Source organism: Sturnira hondurensis, unplaced genomic scaffold, assembly GCF_014824575.4.
Source record: "Sturnira hondurensis isolate 20B ecotype Veracruz unplaced genomic scaffold, ASM1482457v3 Scaffold0001872, whole genome shotgun sequence".
NCBI lineage: Eukaryota > Metazoa > Chordata > Mammalia > Chiroptera > Phyllostomidae > Sturnira > Sturnira hondurensis.
Window position 1 is genome coordinate 18,312,434 of NW_028074503.1, and position 21,082 is coordinate 18,333,515.

The 21,082-nt window shown below is 38.6% G+C and overlaps 1 protein-coding gene across 1 annotated transcript in view; it reads left to right on the forward strand.

Annotated features, from left to right (window-relative positions):
- The first annotated feature begins 519 nt into the window (after positions 1 to 519).
- Positions 520 to 21,082, forward strand: part of PIK3C3 (phosphatidylinositol 3-kinase catalytic subunit type 3) — a 113,578-nt gene continuing 93,015 nt past the window's right edge. Inside the window, exons 1-4 of the mRNA XM_037033600.1 lie at positions 520 to 682; positions 4,379 to 4,567; positions 7,843 to 7,986; positions 14,101 to 14,230. Coding sequence (XP_036889495.1) covers positions 615 to 682; positions 4,379 to 4,567; positions 7,843 to 7,986; positions 14,101 to 14,230 — 531 coding nt within the window. The 5' untranslated portion in view covers positions 520 to 614. The remainder of the gene's footprint in view (positions 683 to 4,378; positions 4,568 to 7,842; positions 7,987 to 14,100; positions 14,231 to 21,082) is intronic.

A 21,082-nucleotide genomic window follows, 5' to 3' on the forward strand; every position in this document is an offset into this window, starting at 1 on the left:
ACATGCGCAGTGCGAACAAGCACCCAAGTACTTTTGCCAAACATTGTATAAATACTGATAACGTCAGGAACTCATTTTTTTTTGCTTTATCTAGTACTTTCTCCACTCTTTAGAGCACAAAGGGGAGATCGTTGCTTGATAGCAAATTTTTTATTAAATCTACAATTTTTAGAAAGGCCACTGAAATTTAAACTTGGCGAATTTTCCACTCGTGACTTCCTTGTTTCGCCTGTAGCCAGTGAAAGTTGTTATAATTCCTTATGAAACGAATTTTCTCTTGTATTGATTTTAGCAACATCTCACACTCAAAAGTCACCTCGTTTTCTTAATACCAACAACAGAAGGAATGCAGAAAGCCTGAAAAATAACCTGCCAGCTCTGATCCTGGACTCGTATTTACCCGTAAGCAAGATGGAGGGCTGCTTTGCACTTGCGCAGAAGGAAAGCTGGGCGGGGAGTTCCGGCGCGCCGGGTTACGCTCCAGGCAACGATTGGCGCCGCTGGGGGTGAGAGGCGGAACCGGAAGCGCCCGTGTTTTGGGACTCAGCTGGTTGATTCCCGGCTTTTTCCAGCGCCTTACTTCCAGCGGTAGGCTCTCCTTTTGCAGAGGTGCAATGGGGGAAGCGGAGAAGTTTCACTATATCTACAGTTGTGACTTGGATATCAACGTGCAGCTTAAGATGTAAGAGAATCTGGGCACAGGGACTGGCATTGCTGAAATTTAGAGACGGGTAGGCAGGGACCTATGGGTTAGGGAGAGAGGGTGGTTAGTAGTCTGAAGGCCGTCTTGGGGCCAGCTGGGAGGGTTGTGGCCGGGGTTGCGAAGGAAAACGGGAGCGTGGACAGGGGTGCTGTAGAGGAAGGATTTGAGGACGTGCTTTCTGGGAGAAGGACAGCTATTAAGAATAAACCCTTAAGTCTCACGGTGTTTTACTTTCTTAAAAGCAATTTGGTGTGCCCAGCAACTTTTGAGGGATTATCCAGTTTTACGTATGAAGAAATCAAGTCTCCCTAAAGTCGTCCCCCAGTTAATGGGAAGATCTTTGCTTTAGAACGGGGCTTGAAGGTGCAGCGCAGGCTGCAGTTATGGAGAGGTAGACACAGTTAGGTATAGATGCTGAAAATGAGATGACCACGTGGATGTACAGTAGTATTAGAAGCACTGAAAGTGGTAGAGGGTTGGGAAGAATCTTTGGACCGTCTGACATTGTTTCGCCAGGGAAATCGGGAATGAGTCAAAGAGGGTGCCAGTTACGAAGAAGATAGACAACAGCCTTGAAGGAGAATCTTAGGGCATCACTAAAGGCCAAGGGCATGACATCTTGAGTAAGAATAATGGAACTGAGGTGGGGCACAGGTAGGACGGAGTTGGAAATTATGTCCATTTTAAGACAGTTTTAGAGGAGTATTTTATATGCAAAAGTTATCACAAATTATTAATCACAACAGCATTCATGATGAGTCAATATTCCACAAATGCTTCTCAGGCAAAAGGCTGCATACCTGCAATAAATACATTTTCTCAGTTGTCAGGTGCACCTGAAAATTAATTTACTATTCATTTTGGATGATGGTAAAAATAATATGTCAACAACCATACTGTCCATTTTTAAAAATACTTTATATACCCAGTTAAAGTAATTTCTACATCATACTCCTCTAGATGTGTGTGCAGGACCTATATGCCATCTTCTGGTACAGGGCTTTCCATCAGTTTCATTCCTCCCACTATTTCTTGGACATATGAGTGTATTTTTGAAACCTTTGAACATTAAATGGAAAGAAAATGGTCCATTATTAACATACTACCTTGAATATTTTGAAGCAAAGATAGAGCATTAATCAGAAACTTAGTAAAATTTACTACTATTATTTAGCTTCTCAGATTATTGGGTTGGGGGACTGGAAATATCAATGTAGAATCGTAAAAATCAGGGAGTAGTAAATTCTTTAATTCTGTTTATTCTCTCCATGGCATCTTAATCTATTTCTATGGTTTTAGTAATGACCTGCACTTTGATGTCTCTTTTCTTAGTACCATAATTGAATACCAAACTGCCCACAGGACACATACACTTTGCATGTCCCAAAGCATTAAACTTTAAAAGTAACTTGTCCAAAATTGAACACCTCATTAGACTTCCCCTCTGGACTTCCTGTATTGTCTCACCCTACTTTGCTGATGGTCAAAGCATTCACTGCGTTTGTTCAGACAGGGAATTTTGCATTGTACAGACACTGTCTCTTAACTTCTCTGTTTGATCATTCACAAGTTGTCTTGAACCTAACTTGCTAAATATCTTTTCTACCCCACTTCTTTAGCCTTATCCTCCTACCTTTTCCTGTCTAAGTTTGACTGAAAATCAAACTAATCTTGCCTTTGGTTCCACCTCTCCATTATGTTCTTATACTCCTGTCAAAGGTTTCATAAATACAAATTAGACTGTATTTATTATCACTTCAGGTAATTCAATTAACAGTTTCAGATATTCATTGTGTAAGGCACTGGACTGAATTTGGTGGCCACTTAGCTTCATTGTCCCCCTACTTTTAACTCTAGCTTCTTCTCGACATGAGCCTTATGCTTTTGCTATACGAAACACCTTGCAGTTTCTCAGACCTACCATCTTTCTCTTTGCCGTTGTACAAGACCTGTCCACAAAGTATCCAGCCATGTAATATGAAAAGTGGAGACACTGAAGAAGATAAAGATATAAGAAACATTATGCATAGGGCAATGATGCCTCAGTCTCCTTCAAAGTAGGCGCCTTGGGACCTCGCACGGTTCTCCTAATTGCCATCAGCTGCCCCATAGTATTTTTCTGAATCTCATCGATGGTCTGAAATCGCTTCTGTTTCAAAGGTGATTTTAATTTTGGGAAAAGCCAGAAGTCACAGGGTGCCAAATCTGGGCTATAAGGGGGCTGACTCACCTGGGTGATTTTGTTTTTCCGAGAAAACTCTACATGAGATGTGATGCATGAGTGGGTAGTGTTGTCATGGTGAAGTTGCCAGTCACTGGTTGTCTATAGCTGTGACCTTTTTAATCATCCAAGTAGTTTCCTCAGAGGAATGTTCAAACTTAACATAAAACTTGCAGATTTTGTTGCTGTACTTGCTCAGTCATTTTGAATGGTGGCCACACAGTGCACATGCTCACTCAGTGGAACCTACCACCCCACGGACTAGTACAGTGAAGTCGTCATTGTACATGCATGTGCATTCCAGTCCACTCTCCTGGCTGCCAGGTCACATCGATGTTGCACAGACTGTTCTTGATACATTAACAGTGGCTGGACTTTTTCTGGACAGACCATGTATATGCTGCTGTTTTTTGTTTTTTGTTTGTTTTCTGGTATGACTCCCTACCTTTTTGCCTTTCGTTTTTCAGATATTGTTCAGGCTCACTTCAGACATCTTTCTGGGACTCAGAGTCCCCAGCTCCAGTATCTTTCTGTGGTGGGAAGAGTTGGCTTTGGCCTTTTCTGCCTGGGGTTTTAGTCTCATCTCTGTTACTTGGTGATCCCTGATCTCTGAGTCTCTGCTTCATCATTTATAAAACGAGCATATGGTGAAAAATAAATAAGAAAGAGTACATAAAGCGCTCAGTACAATATCTGACACAATCTTGATTTCCAGTTGACGTTTCTACCTCTTTTATCGTTTTCTGGGTTTATCTTTAATGGTTTATAACACTGTATTTTTTAATTTAAATAAATGATCAGATAATACATCTATATAGAAAAAAATGAAAAAGAATATGCAGTTAAAAGTAAATTTTCTCCACAGAAGCAAGGACTTAGCATTTTCTTGTAATGTGGTGTTGTTTATCTTATCTTTCATTTCTGGGCCTCTGTGCCTAGTACAGAAATAGTTTGAAAGTGTAGATAAATAAGTGCTCAGTTTGGAATTAATAAAAATGAAATCAAAGCCTGGAAAGCGGGTGATGTCTAGAAGGTAGACTAAGAGTTAATGATAGGGTTTAAAGTTAAGAAGATAGAGGAATATGTTGATAAAGATAGAAATGATTTTAGGGAAAGATACCTTTATTACATGTAAAAGTAACTTTAATGTCATATACAGGAAAATGTTTAGGTCGGGGTCCCCCAACCTCTGGGCTACACACTTGGTGCTGGTCCAGGCCTGTTAGGAACGGGGCCGCACAGCGTGAGGTGAGATTGCATGTAATGCGCTCAGATCATCCCGAAACCATCCCCCCAACCCCAGTCTGGAAAAATTGTCTTCCACGAAACCAGTCCCTGGTGCCAAAAAGGCTGGCTGCTGGTTTAAGTAATATAAATTTGTTATAATAGCCATAAAGTCTTTAGTGTTTGTTATCTATGTGCTTTGTCTGAACATTATTGTTTTATGCTTCCAGAGGCAGTTTGGAAGGCAAGAGAGAACAAAAGAGTTACAAAGCTGTTCTAGAAGACCCGATGTTGAAGTTTTCAGGACTGTACCAAGAGACGTGCTCTGACCTTTATGTTACTTGTCAAGTTTTCGCAGAAGGGAAGCCTCTGGCCTTGCCAGTGAGAACATCTTACAAGGCATTTAGTACAAGATGGAAGTAAGTCGTTGTCTTGCATATGGTGGGTTCCAGACTATTCTTCCGCTTCTTTATATGTGTTGTTAACTATGTTTGGTAGTGGTTACAGGGAACCTTAAAAAAATTCTTTAATATTTAGAAGCATTGGTTGTATAGTTTAAAGCAGTGACCTACTCACATAGGATAAACTATTAAACGTAATTAAGATGGAAGTGAGTTTGTTTCTATTTAGTATATTGACATGTTTTTATACGAACTTGATTGATTGACAAAATGACCCAATCAAAACCACATGTAGCATCTTTAAATTCTATGTTCTATGTCTTTGAACACAGAAGCACTTCTTGATGGTCTTAAATGTTGTCCAGTCAGATGTTTGGAGCTCCAGTTTGTAAAGAGAGATCTACTGTCATCTGTTCAGATCATATTTTTGTTACACAAAACTTTTTTTAAGTTCATGGTTTATTGAGCATGGCACATTAGCAAACCATTGTCAGGATGCAAGGTAAATACAAAGGAATGTGAAGTTCCTGATTTTCTAGAACAATACTATGGGTCCTTATTTAACCTCTTGATACTTCCTTTTGATAGGTTACCTAGGGCAGTTTTAATGCTCTGTCTGTGCTATTCAGTACCCTGGTAGGCTAGCTGCCCCTGCTCCAGGAAAGAGCTTATGCTCACAGTGTTCATGGGAGGTAAGGTGTGGCCACGCAGACTGCCAGGCTCTGCTGTTAAGGGTATAGCCCCAAGTTTACCTAGTGGGACCCAGCAGGCTGGAGGGGTTTTTCAGAGAGCAGAAGCCTGAGCTCTGGTAATTGGCTGCATTGAATCCAGCTCCTTAAATGGTGTAATTTCTTCAGTAGTCTTTTTGTGAATAGACATTCACACACAGAAGTATATGTTTGTACATATATTTGTTACTCTGGACATTTTCAGACCCATTGAAGTAGAGAGAATAATATAGTGAATTTCCAAGGCTCCATCACCTAGCTTTCATAATTATTAACTCAAGGCCAGTTTTGTTTTTTCTATACCCACCATTGTTTTAAAGCAAATTCCGAATGTATTTTCCTAATTGCAGATATTTTTGTATATCTCTTTATAAAACATAGCTACAGGATCATCATTACACCTAAAACAACAGACAACAAATTTCTTCATTGTAGCAGAAGTGAGTTTGTGAGTTTGAATAGTGAATTCATTCAAAATTTATCCAAGTTTATTCTATCATATTTTATCCTGTCCTGTCCTATAATGAGATAGTGCATAGTGAAGGATATCTGTACTTTCTTTAGTTACGTTTAAGGTAAAACTCTAATTGTAGATGTGGAATTCTGCAAATTTTCAGGTTTTATACATGAAAATTATTCTGTAGGCAAGTGATTAAAATTTTTTTTAAAAAAATTATGTCTTTTCCTATAATGGATTTTAAATGGCTTTAGAGAGAAGCATGTACTAACAGTCTAATATAGCTTAAAAATTAGAACGTCAAGATTTAGGAGTACACTAATCAGACAAGAGAATTAGTACAATGGTGTTTGAGGGGGGAGGTGCGTGTTGGGGATCAGACCGTCCAGAATCCAGCTTTATGACTGTGCAGTGTTGTGAAAGCTGCCGGTTGAATTTAGTGTTGAACTTAAGAAAGGTTGGGAAGGGGATGGTGGAGAACAAAATGGTGTTCAGAACACACAGCTTTTTGATGTCTGACGAGATCTTTCCAGAATTTCTAAAATATCTAGAGCAGTTTGCAAGCTATTTTTGTAGCTGCAGATTCGTTTTCTTCTAGAGAATTCTCCTGAAGCAGCCCAGCATATAAAACAGGTTAAAGAACAGTCGCTTTGATTAAAAGTGTAGGAGGCCTTGTTGGAATGCAGAAGACTTAAAAAAGGCAGATCCTTCCATGGTCGTATGTATCGTCTCTGTCCCAGGACAGAAAATGGAGTGAGAATCTTCACAGTTCACTTTGGATGCTGGCTGACTTTTCTGTCTGACTTTAGCAGTGTTACCTCTGTGGTTTGTTCACTGGCAGAAGCTGATACTGCTTAGTATTTACCTTTTTAGCCTGGCCCACCAAATGGTGAGTAATTAAATAAATTCATTTAGTTCCTCAAGCTTATCTGTTTTGGAGAATGGCATTTTTAGGCATGTGATTTATCTTTCCAAGATCTCTATAGAAGAAAAGGATTTTATGGCTTTGATTCTCCTTTAAATTGATGGCCATATCTAATTTTCCTGTAGGTCTTTGAACTTATGTGGCGGGTATAAATGATTTGTCCTTTAAGCTTTTGAAAGTTCTATTCAATTTCTTACCGATAACACATGTATTTGACCTAGACTGGTATGTGCCCCTTTGCAAATTGTTCTGAGTAAACAATACTTTTGAGAAAAGAGAGGGACAATTCTGTGTATCTGTTGGGTATTACTTTGTGTATTGTTTGCATACTTTTCTTTTTCTTTTTTTGCATAGTTTTCTTTTGGAATTTTAAAACCCAGCTGTGGATTAAGGGAGTTGAAATTATCAAATACATACGGTGTGAAGTTTTAATACAGAAGGAAACTTGCAGAGATAAATAAAGAGCAAAAAAAAAAGAGTTATTTTGTCATTACTGTACATTAAGAACAAATGTTCCTTAGGGAAAATGTGTATACAAACATGCATTATAAGCATTAAAAAACCAATATCTAGGCATTATCAGTATTAATGAAATAACTTGAGGAAGAGAAAAACCTCAGCTCAAAAAATGTTACATCTGTCCAGAGCTGTCCCGTAACTTCATATTACAAAGGCAGTAGATCATCCACTTCCGTCTTTTCAAGGTTTTGGTTGTTTTCTGCTTTGTTGAGGTACATTATAGGACCCTGTTATCCTCAGCAATGTTTTGAACGTAATGTGAGTAATTCTGATTTTTTTTTCATGCTATAAAACCTGTGTTCTGGGGAATGCTTATAGAAAAATCACAGTTTGGTTCAAAACAAGTTTGCTTATAAACAGGTTCAAGTGTTTTCCCAGGTTATTATTAGCCATTATCATCTCTCATGTGTTTTAGTGATAATTGTCTGAGTGTTTTGATTAAAGGCCTTACCAGTGTTATGTTTTATGAACTTTATTTTTTCAAAAAATTTTTTTCATGTGTTCTGTATTTAAAATTGAAATTGCCTAGAGCAAAATTAAGGTAACTATCAATATTTTTTGTAATGTTAACTTAATCTTTTGGGATATTTTCTCTGGCTGAACCTTCTCATATGGTTTGCTAATTTAAAATAAAATTATGCATATGTTAACCTTATTTCCATAGCTGGAATGAGTGGCTAAAACTGCCTGTGAAGTACCCTGACCTGCCCAGGAATGCCCAAGTGGCCCTGACTGTATGGGATGTGTATGGACCAGGAAAGGCAGTGCCTGTCGGTGGGACAACAGTGTCACTCTTTGGAAAATACGGGTGAGCATTCTACTCTCCCAATCTATAGAGATGTTGTCATTTTCTGGTCCTTTTCTTTCTGGGAAGCTTCCGTAGTTTGTGCCCAGTCAGGTTCTCCTTGCTGGCACAGTAAAGAATTACATATTAGCAAATCTGTTAGCATGCAAGCAAAGTTTCTTAGTGATACCTTCTCATGGCAGAAGAGTAGGCCTTGCCGAGGTGGGGGTGAGAGGCGTAGGCCTCAGTGGCAACAAGCAAGGACAGCAAGAGCAAGTGGGGGAAGCATCAGGCCCTTTGTCCGGAGGAAGTGTACAGTTGGTGGGATGGCGGTGGAAAAGTCACATATTGATTGGTGGGTAAATGTGGTACCAGTTTCCCCTGGGGGACGTGATTTCCCAAATGTAGGTATGTAGGGGGGTCTGTTAGCCCAGATTCTTATCTCGTTCTGAACACCATTTGTTCATTTTGTTGTAAAGCAGATATATGACAGGAGGCAGTTAAAGTTGGGGCAGTTACTCAAAGCTATTTATGGGCTCTCTCTGTCAGCATTAGGGACACCTATGTGAAACAGATAGTGACCAGAGGTTGGCAATTAGCCAAAGCTGTTTAATGAACAAACTTCTTTAGGCTCTGAGGACCTCTTCCTCTTCCCCCTTCTAGACCTTGGGATGAAAGCACACTTTCAAAGGCTTTCTCCCACATAGTGGAAACCATACATAGAACTTCAAGGACTCTCCTCCTCCCATGCTAGCATGGTATTTCCTGTGATGTTGGATCACCTGGCAATATTATCAGACCAGGCTTGGTACTGCTGAGTCAGTGGGTGAGACGTGTCTCCCCCCTCTTCCCTGCCTTGGTTTACTATCTATCCTACCTAACAGTACATTGTTCTGTCATTCTAGAGACTGAATTTGACGCATTTCCTATAAGATAGGCAAATAGATTAATAAAGAAACACAATTATGGTATTTTGCTTTTAGTGATTGGTAATGTGATTCCCATTAGAAAATAGTCACTGGAAATTAGTGTCTTGCTTTCAGGAAAAAATGCTGTATGGTATATACTGTAATGGCTTTGTTTTTTTCTGCTTTGTTATAATAGTGATAAAAAGGGTAATAAGCAGGGTTAAAAAGCACTAATTTGCTAATAATGGTAGTGATTATGAAAGAAAAGTTGTTAGCACAGTTTCTAAAAATTTATGAATAATAGAAGTTTATTGTGGAAAAAACAAAACCGTATTTCTATCACTTATCTTCTGGAATAGAGGAATTGCTTTTGATCTTTAGAGAATTATTGATATTCTGTTATTCTTTCTGTGCATGTTAAGTGGAATTTTTCTTTAAAGAACTCCATAAAGATCATTTATCAAGTATTGAATTACTTTATATACACTTCCTGTAGGAAAGACAGGTGTATGTTTTATTTTTTCAACTTTGCTTTGTTATAAGAGTGTGGTAGTGAAAGGTGGTTTTTCACTACCTGGTAACCTGATGGTTTTGGGGTTTTGTCTTTAAGTTTTGTCATGAGCTTTTAGTCTTAAGCACGTTTGAAATATTTCCATTGCCATCTTTATTCTCTGTAATGCTCGGTAGGAGCCCCTTCAAGTCCAGCCCATGTCCTTTTGACAGCACCCCAGTGATCATTGGTAGCTTTGTGCTTTCTGGTAGACAAGCTATTCCAGACTTGTTGGCAGTTTTCTGCCCCAGACCTGATTTTCTTCCACCTTCCATTAAAAATCATGCCATGCGCTTCCATATCCTCATGACTTAGGGAAACAGTAGTTTCCTTAAATGCTTCTTAAGCAATGAAATAATATCAGATGCTCCCCAGTTGTTCCCTAAATAGTTCTGGTATGGACTTAGTAGGTTTTAAATAGTGGTCCTCAAAGCATCTATAGTTGCATTATAGTGTTGGGAATCTTGTAATCAGCCCTTGCTATCTGCAAGTATCTGTTTTTCATACTTGAGTCAGTGTGAAGCAGTACTTCTTGAATAATAATGTTATTAATAATTGAAAAACCATATCTGTTAGGATATGGCTAGAATAACTGATGGCTCTCATTTTGAAAATCTAGCTTGTGAGACTCCTAAGTAGGTAAGGAATGGATTGATCATTAGATTGGATTGGCAAAGAACCATAGGCAAGCTGCTGATTTCTCCTGCAGATGTCTTTTCCAAATGTGAATTCTGAAGTCAGGGCAGTTGCTGCTGTGGTGGCTTGGCACGGGGAGCTGGAGCAGCGGCGGCAGCTGTTGCTGGGGCCTCCGCTGGCGTCTGAAGTGGGGCCTGCTGTGCTGTTTCTTTTGTCTTGCCTGCTTGGCTTTAATTTCCCAAGTGGACGTGATGCTCTTGAGCATCTTCTGGCTTGCCTCCTGGAGGCTGTGTAACTCTACAAAGTTTCCATTAGTGTCAGAAAATAATATGTTTACTTGATCATTTGAGTCACTTGCTGTCACCCCTGCCCTCCATGTCCCTTGTCCTTAAATCTTCTCTCCAGATCTGTCCCAAGGCACCTAAATCATTTAGTAAACTGACTTCCTGCCAAATGTACTTATTTTTGATTTAGTCAAGTTCAGCCAGTCGGAGTAGTCACTGGAGTGTAGGGAGGTGGAGAAAAGGGAGGGAGACCTTCTGAGGCTTCTGAAGGTAAATTTAAGGATATTCATTTGAAGTGATGTTGTTACCTCAGTTTCTTAGAGACTATGCCTGATGTTGGATCTATATCTCATTTGAATTGGAAGGAAATGAACTTTCTGAAAGGCTTGTGTATGTGCTTTTTTTGTAATGCAACTTTTATTTTTGATCTTGAACGTGGCAAATACTAAAAATTTTGGTTCTTCACAGCCAGTCAGTACATTTGTATTGGGCTTACAAGTAAAGCTTTTGCAGACGTGGTTGCTGCGTATTACCTGTTTATTGCCCACCTTGGAGACTTTGCAACAGAGATGGTCTTTAATCTTATTTTGCTCAGGAGCTTCTAACAATCTTTTACAGTTCCCAAACTAAATGTTTAGGGCATCATTACTTTGTACAATGTTTAGTAAAAATCCTCTTTGTTACTCCAGAAAAATCTATGAAGAAATTTTCCATTAGTCAGAACATGATAATAACAGTTTTAAAGATTCATGTAAAACTTTTACAGTTAAGTGCAATGTTTTTAAAGGTTGGAAAAGTGTGTGTGTATATATATATACAACATGTACCTTATTTTTAAAAATGTTTAATGACAGTGTGCAAAGTGCTTTGGACTTGCCTATTCTTTGGCAGCTTGCTTTTTCAGCTTTAGGGGATACTATTTGAGTAGACTTTATGTTGACTGAGTGGGTTTTTTTTGTTTTTTTTTTAAATATATTTTATTGATTATACCATTACAGTTGTTCTATTCCCCCCCTTCATTCCCCTCCACCCACACACTCCCTCCCCCACCATTCTCCCCCCCTTAGTTTATAACCACATGTCTCAAGTTCTTTAGATTCTGTATTTCCCCCACTATTCTCGCCCTCCCCCCTATCTATTTTCTACCTACCCTCTATGCTATTTTCTGTGCCTTCTCCCCCCTTGTCCTCCTCCCACTCCCCTGTTGCTAACCCTCCATGTGTTCTTCATTTCTATGGTTCCACTCCTGATCTAGCTGTCCTCTTGGTTTGCTTTTGTTTTAGGTGTGGTTGTTAATAACTGTGAGATTGCTGTCCTTTCACTGTTAATATTTTTCATCTTCTTTTTCTTATATAAGTCCCTTTAGCATTTCATATAATAAGGGCTTGGTGATGATGAACTCCTTGAACTTGCCCTTATCTGAGAAGCACTTTATCTGTCCTTCCATTCTAAATGAAAGTTTTGCTGGATAAAGCAATCTTGGCTGTAGGTCTTTGGATTTCATGACTTGGAATACTTCTTTCCAGCCCCTTCTTGCCTGTAAGGTCTCTATTGAGAAATCCACTGACAGTCTGATGGGTACTCCTTTGTAGGTGATTGTCCCCTTATCCCTTGATGCTTCTAGGATTCTCTCCTTCATTTTAGTCTTGGCTAATGTAATTATGATGTGCCTTGGTGTGTTCCTTCTTGGGTCCAGCTTCTTTGGGACTTGGCTTCCTGGTTTCCTGGAAGTCTATTTCCTTTCCCAGACTGGGGAAGTTCTCCTTTATTATTTGTTCAAATACGTTTTCCACTGGTGGCTGTTTCTTTCCCCCTTCTGGTACCCCTATAATCCGGATGTTGGAACGTTTAAAGATGTCCTGGAGGTTCCTAAGCCTCTCCTCATTTTTTTGAATTCTCATTTCTTCGTTCCTTTCTGCTTGGATGTTTCGTTCTTCCTTCGGATCCATTCCATTGATTTGAGTCCCAGTTTCCTTTCCATCACTATTGGTTTCCTGGACATCTCCCTTCATTTCAATTAGTTTAGCCTTCATATGTTCCTCTAATTTGTGACTATAATCTCCCAGTTCTGTGAGCATCCTGATAAATAGTGTCTTGAATTGTGCTTCTGAGAGGCTGGCAATTTGTCAGTCACTTAGAGTTATCGGCTCTGGGACTTTGAGTTCTTCTTGCGCCATCTTTTGGGCTGTTCGTGCCTGTTATGTAGCAGGATGGGAGCCCTAGGTGTTCACCAGAGCAGGGCAACTCAGTCGCTGGGTTGTGATGCTGTATGTGGGGGCGGGGTTAACGAGGAGCAATGGCGTCCTGTCTGCCGCCTCCTGCTGCGGCCCCACAGGTGCTGCAGCTGCCACTTTCACTGGGCCCACGCGTTTCGTCCCACTGCACTCGAGTGTGCCACCGCCGTCAGCCCTCGCCCCCTGGGGCCTGCATGGTCCGTCTCACTGTGCGCGAATGTGCGACCGTGGTCAGTCTGCCCTGCACCCCAACTGGTTCCGGGCTGTCTGCGGGCCTAGGTCGGGGGACCTGTCCTGCCTGACCCTGTTCGCTGCTGGCTCTGCCCCTCTTACCATCCCCGTTGAACGGTTAGTGGTTGTCGGACTTCCGTATAATTCAGTTTTCTATTTTGTGGCTGTGTCTTTGTTCTCCAAACCTTTGTTGTATTCAAACTGGGTTGTGGGAGAAGGCACAGGGTTTCCACCTATGCCTCCATCTTGGCGGAAGTCCGTTGACTGAATGGTTTTGTTAAAACAAAAACACTGAAACAGGGAGGACACGCTAACAGAAAACTCCATTTACCTTTAACCCCCTCTGTAAAACAAAACAAAGAAGCTTAATGGTAGTGTGTCTAAAAAAGGGTAGCTGTCATGAGTCCCTCAATGAGTTTGTTCAGCTTGTATTCTGGATCTTCTTGGTCGTTTTTTGAAGGAAACATGACAATCAAAGGTCATTACTTGTTTCACTTTAAAGTAGGATCACCAAGATCAGGTAGAATTTCTCACTATAGGTTTTGTAGACGTGGGAATTTTCCCCATATGGATCCACTATTTTATTTCCTATTAGACATTGCTCTTATAGAAAACAGGAAAAGAGTCAACCTGTGCCTAGTGAAAGGGGTAATAGTTAGCATTTACTGAATACCCATTTGGTGGCAGTTAACACTGTATGTACTTCTTACTTGTGCTGATTGATTTATTTTTCTAACAGCCCTATGAGATACAGGTACTCTTCACAGTCACACGTTATAGTTGAGGAGGCTGAGGCACAGAGCAGTGAAGCAGTTTACCCACGGTCACATGGGTAGTAGATGGCACAACTGGGCGTTGGACCCCAACAGTTGGATGGGACGGCTTACTATGCCGACTCATCACCTAAAGCAGACAGTTACGTAATTATTTAGATTTTGTTTCCGTTGTAAATACGACATTTTTTCACTGGGCAGGAATCTGGTCTCTGTTACTTCTAAGATCTCCACTGAAGTGTTGAGGGTGTGTGGTCTATTATTGATCTCTCTGTTTGTCCAGTCTACCCTTAGAATCTCTGTAATAGTTCTGACTGCTTGGAGGAGGAAAGAATGGCATGTGAAAAACAGCGTTTTACATGGATCAAAGTTGCTTAGTTGCTTTACAACCCACTGGAGGTTTAAAACTTGGCAGAAGAGACACGTATTTCCTAGCATGAGATTCTCTGTTTAGGAATCTAACACTTCCTATAATGAACGGCATTAATTTACTTCTACCCTGAACTTTCTCTTTTTGCCTAGCATGTTTCGCCAAGGGATGCATGATTTGAAAGTCTGGCCTAATGTAGAAGCAGATGGATCAGAACCCACGAAAACTCCTGGCAGAACAAGTAGCACCGTCTCGGAGGATCAGATGAGCCGCCTTGCCAAGGTGAAAAGAACTGTTGGAATAGGTGGAAAGCTCTGAATGATGTCTGTTGTAGTATAAATTAACATGATCATTTCGGTCATATTATTTTTTAATTTAGATTTAATTTTTTAATAGTTTTATTGAAATATTTATGTGTCATAAAACTCACTCTTGGAAAGTGTACAGAGCATTGAGTTTTGGTAGATTGACAGAGTTTCACCATCATCACCACTATTTAATGTCAGGGCATTTTCATGAAAAATGTAATCGTGTACCCGTTAGCAGTCATTCCTTACTCCCTCCTCCCTTCAGCTACGGGCAACTACTAATCTGCTTTCTGTCTTCATGGATTTTCCCGTTCTGGATATTTCATATAAATGGAATTGTATATTATAGGGCCTTTTGTGTCTGTAATTCCATCAGATTTGAAAATGTGGAGCTTTTGGTGATATTTTCAAGATGACCACCAACATTTTTTGTGACATAGTCTTGAAGATGCCAAGCATTACATGCTAGAGATTCTTCATGTCTGGAAGTGAAGGTTCCATTTACTATTAGTTAATCTAGTTTTGTAAGCAGACTGAGTTACTACCTTTTCGCCTCAAAGTTGTTTTAACGAAGTGTTTTCATTTAGGAATACAAAAGCTAAGCTCAAATCTGTGCTTAAATCAGAACAATGCAGCTTATTTTATCAAAATCTTTTCACAAAGCATTATGCTAAATAGATCCTTTTACAATCCTTAAAAGACTTTCTTTTCATTCTTACGCGTAATTTTTCTTTGCGATCTTACTAGTATAGATGACCCTTTCATGTGAGAAGAAAGTTTTGATCCCAAGAATTTTGCAGCTTGTTGGCTCAACCCTATATATGGAAGAAATATTAATTATAGAGAATAAGTACTTGTATTGACTAAGCTTTGTGCTTCAACCTAAAGGTTTTGCTGTGAAGTTCATTCTGTGTCTTTTTGTATAGTTCTGTTATGGAAAAATGATGTCATGGCTTTCTAACCAAATCACTATTACCACCATCCTCCTCTGTAATTAAATAAATGAAATGTAATTCTCAATTCAGCTGCTTATTCTAAGATTTTATTTACATTCTTACGTGGAATATAGGAAGGTTCTCAAACTTTTCACATGTCTATCTACTTTTTAAGGTTTTATCTGAGTGGTGAGCTTTCATTTAATGTGCTCTATGACTTTTATAAATCTTGAATAGTTAATAGAAATTTTGTAGCATGAATTAAAGAAGCAAACACTCTTAAATGGCTTTATTAGAACAGCATTATGATTCATATTATGGTTAAAATACTAAGTTTGAGGGGGAATGGGCAGAGTGAAGAAATAGAATGATATATAGTTGTATGGTTTATCCATTTGCTTCTCATTAAATGAATTATTTAGGTTTCTGTTCATATGTTTTTAATTTTTCCCAATTATTTTTGATGAAAGGGTCAAAAAAATTTTATGGTGACTTACTATGACTTCTTTCAGTTGCAATGTATACAGCATTGGAATTTGTTTGAACTGGACTTCTAGCTTCCTAATGTAGCAAAGTGTCATAGCACACATTTCTCATTTTTACCTTTTAAATTTTATAGTTGGAAAACAGATCTGTGACTTGATAATGATCAGCTCTTAATGACTGATGAATAACCCTTAAAAATCGTGTGGCTTCGTAGTTATTTTTTTGTTATCAGCGCACATTTGCAACTCTAGAAACGACGACTGAACATGCACACTACATGAGGGATTAGGAAGAGGCCTTCTTCACCCTTTTGTTAATTAGCAGCTATCACCATCAGCAATCTGCATTTTTTATACTTGAGAGTATGGCGAGTTGGGCCCTCCTTTTTTCAAGAGAGAGTTATTGAAATGTATATGCTGCCTGCATTGCCCAGAGTGATTAACTGTTTTCAGGTCAGTCTTTATGTATCGGTTTCTAAATTTTTAAAATAAGACTGAAAATTAATGAGAATATGCATCTTCTAGTCTTTATGATGCTAATTGGAGATGAGCATTTTTCAAAGGTCTTTGTCCCTAAAAGAATCATGCTTTTTACTTGAGTGGAGACTTCAGAGCTTGCTATACTGTGACAGCTTGCATTTCTGTTAACTCGTGTTCCCCAGAAATTAAATGGAAACTGTTAAAACCAGTGATCACATTTCTCAAAGGGAAGAATGCATCATGTTTGCAGCATTGTTGAAGTAACTGCTCCTTCTTTGGAAGAAGCTTTTTATTTCTTGGCACTTTGGGCCAGTCACATTCTTCTCTAAGCAACAGTTGGCATGTTCTTTGAGGTTGCAAACCTGAGATATCCCTACTGCCATCGAAGAAGAATGGGTTTTAAAAGTGATGTCTTAGGTTTGATGAAAGTGGGGGCTCAGACACTTGGGAGCACTGCGCAGTGGGAAGAGCACTGTAGTGTGAGTCAGCGATTTGCTATCCTGCTGACTCAGGAAAAATTGCTCATGTGCCTGTAAAATCCGAAATTCAGAATGAATGATTTCTCAGGTTCTACGTAGCTGTGCATATCCTGTGATTCTACAAGCGCTGAAATAGTAGATCATTGGGATTATTCATCTACCTGGATTTTACCTTAATAGAGAATGAACCTGTGGTCGTGAGTTTGCATTTGTGAATGTGTTGTGTTCGCGTCACTTTTTTTCTTCAATGACTATGCCTGCAGCGAAGTGTTACTCGGGGCCTGTCTAATGTGAGAGCTGCGGCTGTGCGCTCAGATTTTGTCGTTGTTGTTACTGGATGAGCGCCTGCTTCCTCCCTTGAATTTTTCAGACTGGATTCCTGAGCCTGTTTGCCTTGCCTTGTACCAAAGAAGGTGTGCTTTGGTGTTTGTTGTGGTCTTAATGTCCACACTTATCATAAAGAGGATATACTTCGCTATTTGTTATGTTCTGAAATTAAAATTACTCTTTTGCTTAAAACTGTGCCAGAATAGCTCTCTTTTTCCTCCATCACTGTCACTCACCTTTCCTCCCCCACCTCACATGTTTCTGGTTCTACGTTAAAAGATTTGTTCGGTTAGATTACTATTTTCTTCAGCAAAACATTTGAAACTTGTTTTTACTATAACATACTTTTAAAAACTGGGAAAGAATTTATAGACTCATGTTTGTATTTTCATATAATAGGAATAGAAAATTTCAATGTAAAACTCCTGTTTTTCAAGAAATGAATGAATGAGTATTCAAAAAGATGAGGTTTAAGTGGTTAGGCGGAATGGTTTATTTTTTGTTGCACTTTGATTTTCCAGCCAGTGAACTTACTGTGATGGTTTCTAATTGTTGAGAAGGAAGTTGGCTTAAGCATAAAAAGGTATACATAAATCTTAATAGTAGGACAGCACAGTTACCATGGATTGTACCCATGAGCCAAAGTAAATAGCAGAGTGACAGTTTTCAAGCCGCAGTATTAGAAATGCTGAAGTCTTGGCTGCCTGGGGACGACGGGACAAGAGGACTGGGAAATAAAGGTGAGCTGTTTAAATGGCCTTTAGAAAGGTGAGCCACGTAATTATTAAACAGGCCTCTGAAACCCAAGCTAGGTTAAATATTCTTATTCTGCTGTGTGGCTCAGCTAGGAAAGTAGAATTATAACTGCAATTTGACTGAAGTTTAAAAACCTTATTTCTAGGTTTAACATTTTAAAAAATCAAGTCCTTTCAGAAGAATTTTGGTGGAATTAACCTCTAATGATTTGACATCATTTTGCAAACGTGTAGTTTTTCTTTGAGGAAAAATGAGTGTGAAAAAGGGAACAATTGAATATTTTATGTAATTGGATTTCTTAGACTTAGTAGGGAACAGGAAGAAGTAGATGTACTAAAATATACTCTTTTCCCCTGTCTTCCTCATTATCTTCTCTTTTCCATCTCTAAATTTCCCTAATTAATTTTTAGTGATATAGTATTTTTTTGTTTGAATTTATTTGTGAAAATAATCAAAGGACAGATTTCTGGGGCATTTATTACACTTCCATTGTCTATGACCCAGCCTTTTAATGATTGTGGCCTTGAGCAAATTTGCCCATTGTTCCCATCTGCTCTGTTTTTCAGCTTGTCATATTTTAAGAATTTTATGACTAGGATGCATATCCACCTGGGGCTTTGGATGTGACTACCAAGCTTTAGTGTTTGATTTATATTTCAATCCATGCCTTTAGACATGAAAGGTTAGTACAAAAGCATGCTTCTTTACTGTCTCCTTTTCATTTTAGCATCTCTGCTTGATGCCTTTGGAATGTGCTTTAGTTTCTGTCAATTTGATTAAGTGGCGGCAAAGAGAGAGTAACGACTACGTGAAAAATGTTTTGTGGTCTGAGTGACGCAGATAGGTTAGGGAATGTTGAACCGTGCGTGGGTATTGGGACAGTGAAGTGCTGGTAAGATGTAATGTTCTAGACTGAGCTTCCAACTGCCTGCATGGGGTCGCTGTGGTTCAGGGGCCTTGGGTGGATAGGAGTAGGAACTAGATTTTTCCAATTCATCCAAGAATAACTTATGTCTTGAGAACAGGTTCATGTCAATCAATTCAAAGGGTTATTTATAATCTAGAGCTGTAGTGTTTAAGATAATAGTCACAAATCACATATGGCAATTCAAGTTTCAGTTAATTGAAACTAAAAAAAATTCAGAACTTTATGTTACCATAATTATTTTGCCATATCACGTTTCAGGTGCTCAGTACCCATAAGTCCCTTGCAGCTACTTGTTGGACAGTGCGAATATGGAATGTTCTCGTTATTCCTGAGAGTTCAGTTAGATGGCACTGGTCTAGAGCGCTAGTTTACTAATTTGTAATGGATGAGTCACCGTATCATTGCCTTCCTGGTAGTCACAATACTTGCATCAGCTGTCTAGAACAGTTTCCAAGGTACCTTGGAAATTAAATTAGTCTTCAGGAGATTGTTGATTTCTTAGTGAGCTGTGAAGGAACTAGAAAGTTTTGTGGGATATTTCTCTCATTTGGAGGGAAATCTTAAAAGAAGAGGACTTTCTCTCTTGACATTATCTTTCTAGTTGCAGGATTACGTGAATATGCTAGCCACACCACATCTTTTGAATAAACATTGACAAATTATCATGTTCACAAACAATTTTTTAAAGTTGAGAGTAAGGTAGCAAGAAATTTTTTTTGTCACATAATTTAGTGAAGTGGGATTGAGACTCCTAGAGTTAAATTATTGTATAGTACTATTTGACCTGCTGAAACATTTGCCCTTGAAAGAAAATACTTTGCACTGAATGCGTTGCATTGAATGAGTACTTGTCTTGAGGCGTTAATTAGAGTTCACTGAGATTTTTAGTTTTAGGATGTGGACAAGCCCTCTTACTCTCCGCCATCATCACCTGCTATATGCGGAAGGCACACTTTTAAATGTTGGAAACAAAGTGTATTACCAGGTTCACGCTGTCATTAGTAGTAGTAACATTATGAGGAATAATAACTTAATAGAATAATAACTTAATAATAAGCATCTTGCGTGTATAAAGTGCTTTAATACCTAATCTAGTGCTTTAGCATAGATTGAGAAGTAAAATGGAGAAATGGTTAAAATCATGGCTTTGGAGACCATTTCTCATTCAGATTCCAGTTGTGTCTCTTGCTTAAATGTGAAAAATCATTTAATTTATGTGGTTCTTCAGTTGGATCTATTTGAAGGGCCTTGGAAGAAATAATTTGAGAGCAGTTATGTTAGTACCTGGTTTTTATTTCAGATGGTGAAGTTACATTAATCAAATGGGCTTTTACTTTTTCAGTTTTTATTATGAGGTAAGATCACTTTAGTTAGCTTATCTTAAATGCTGACTTCGATGGTTTTCTCAACAGATTTTTGCACAATGAATTGTTTTTAAAAGAGCTTTAGTATTTAAATAACATTATTTTTTCTCATTATAAAGATAGTATACATCTTCTATCATGGTAGAACCTTGTTGAAGTAGAAAAACTATAAAAATCACCTCTGACCCTTTACCCAGAAATAACCATCATTTAGTATTTTAATTGACATGCTTTCCGTAAATTAATGTGTTATAATGAATGTATTTATAGATACTTTTAAATTGGGATCATATTGTGTGTGTTTAATTGAATCCTGCTTTCACACTTAATGGTGTCTTGAAATTGTTTCAGGTCATTTAGGATACAGCAGATCCTCCAATGATGCCATTTTCTTGCAATGTTGATCAGATGCCATAGGAACTTAACTCTTGTTCGTATCAGTTAGCCTATGGTAACAGTGGTTTTGTTACAGATCACGTTGCTTACAGTCACTGAACCTATCAAGAATGTTAAGTGAGGAGTTACTGTACTAATACAACATGTTTGTAAAGACCTCAGGATTTTGCATAGCATAGAGATACCATAATTCACTTCATCAGTCCTCAGTGGTTGGATATTCAAAATGTTTGCAATTCTGTGCTTGGTAAAGCCATTGACCACTTTACATTTTCTATTGGTTTGGAAATTTAAAAAAAAAATGAGACTTGGTTCTTTTGAGTTGTTTTTAGATAACTTATTTGACTTGCTCCTATACTGTATAAAGAAGTTATCAGACGTAGTTTTATAAGTGGTATCTGGGTGCTTTAAATCAGAATCTAACTTTTGTATATATATCTCTGACTTTTTATATTCATAAGTTATATATTTCTGTTTTCATCTTGTTTTCACAGCTGGATATTAAACTCCTTAAGCAATTATGTCATTAGTTAATATGCAAACAAAAGTAATCCACCTTTCACAGCATCAGTGAATTTGGGCCACATTATCTGACTTTGCGTGGTAAATACATGGTCATTGATGTCTTTTGTAAAGACAGAGTAGCATATGAATATGGGAGAAACTGGCTGAGGAG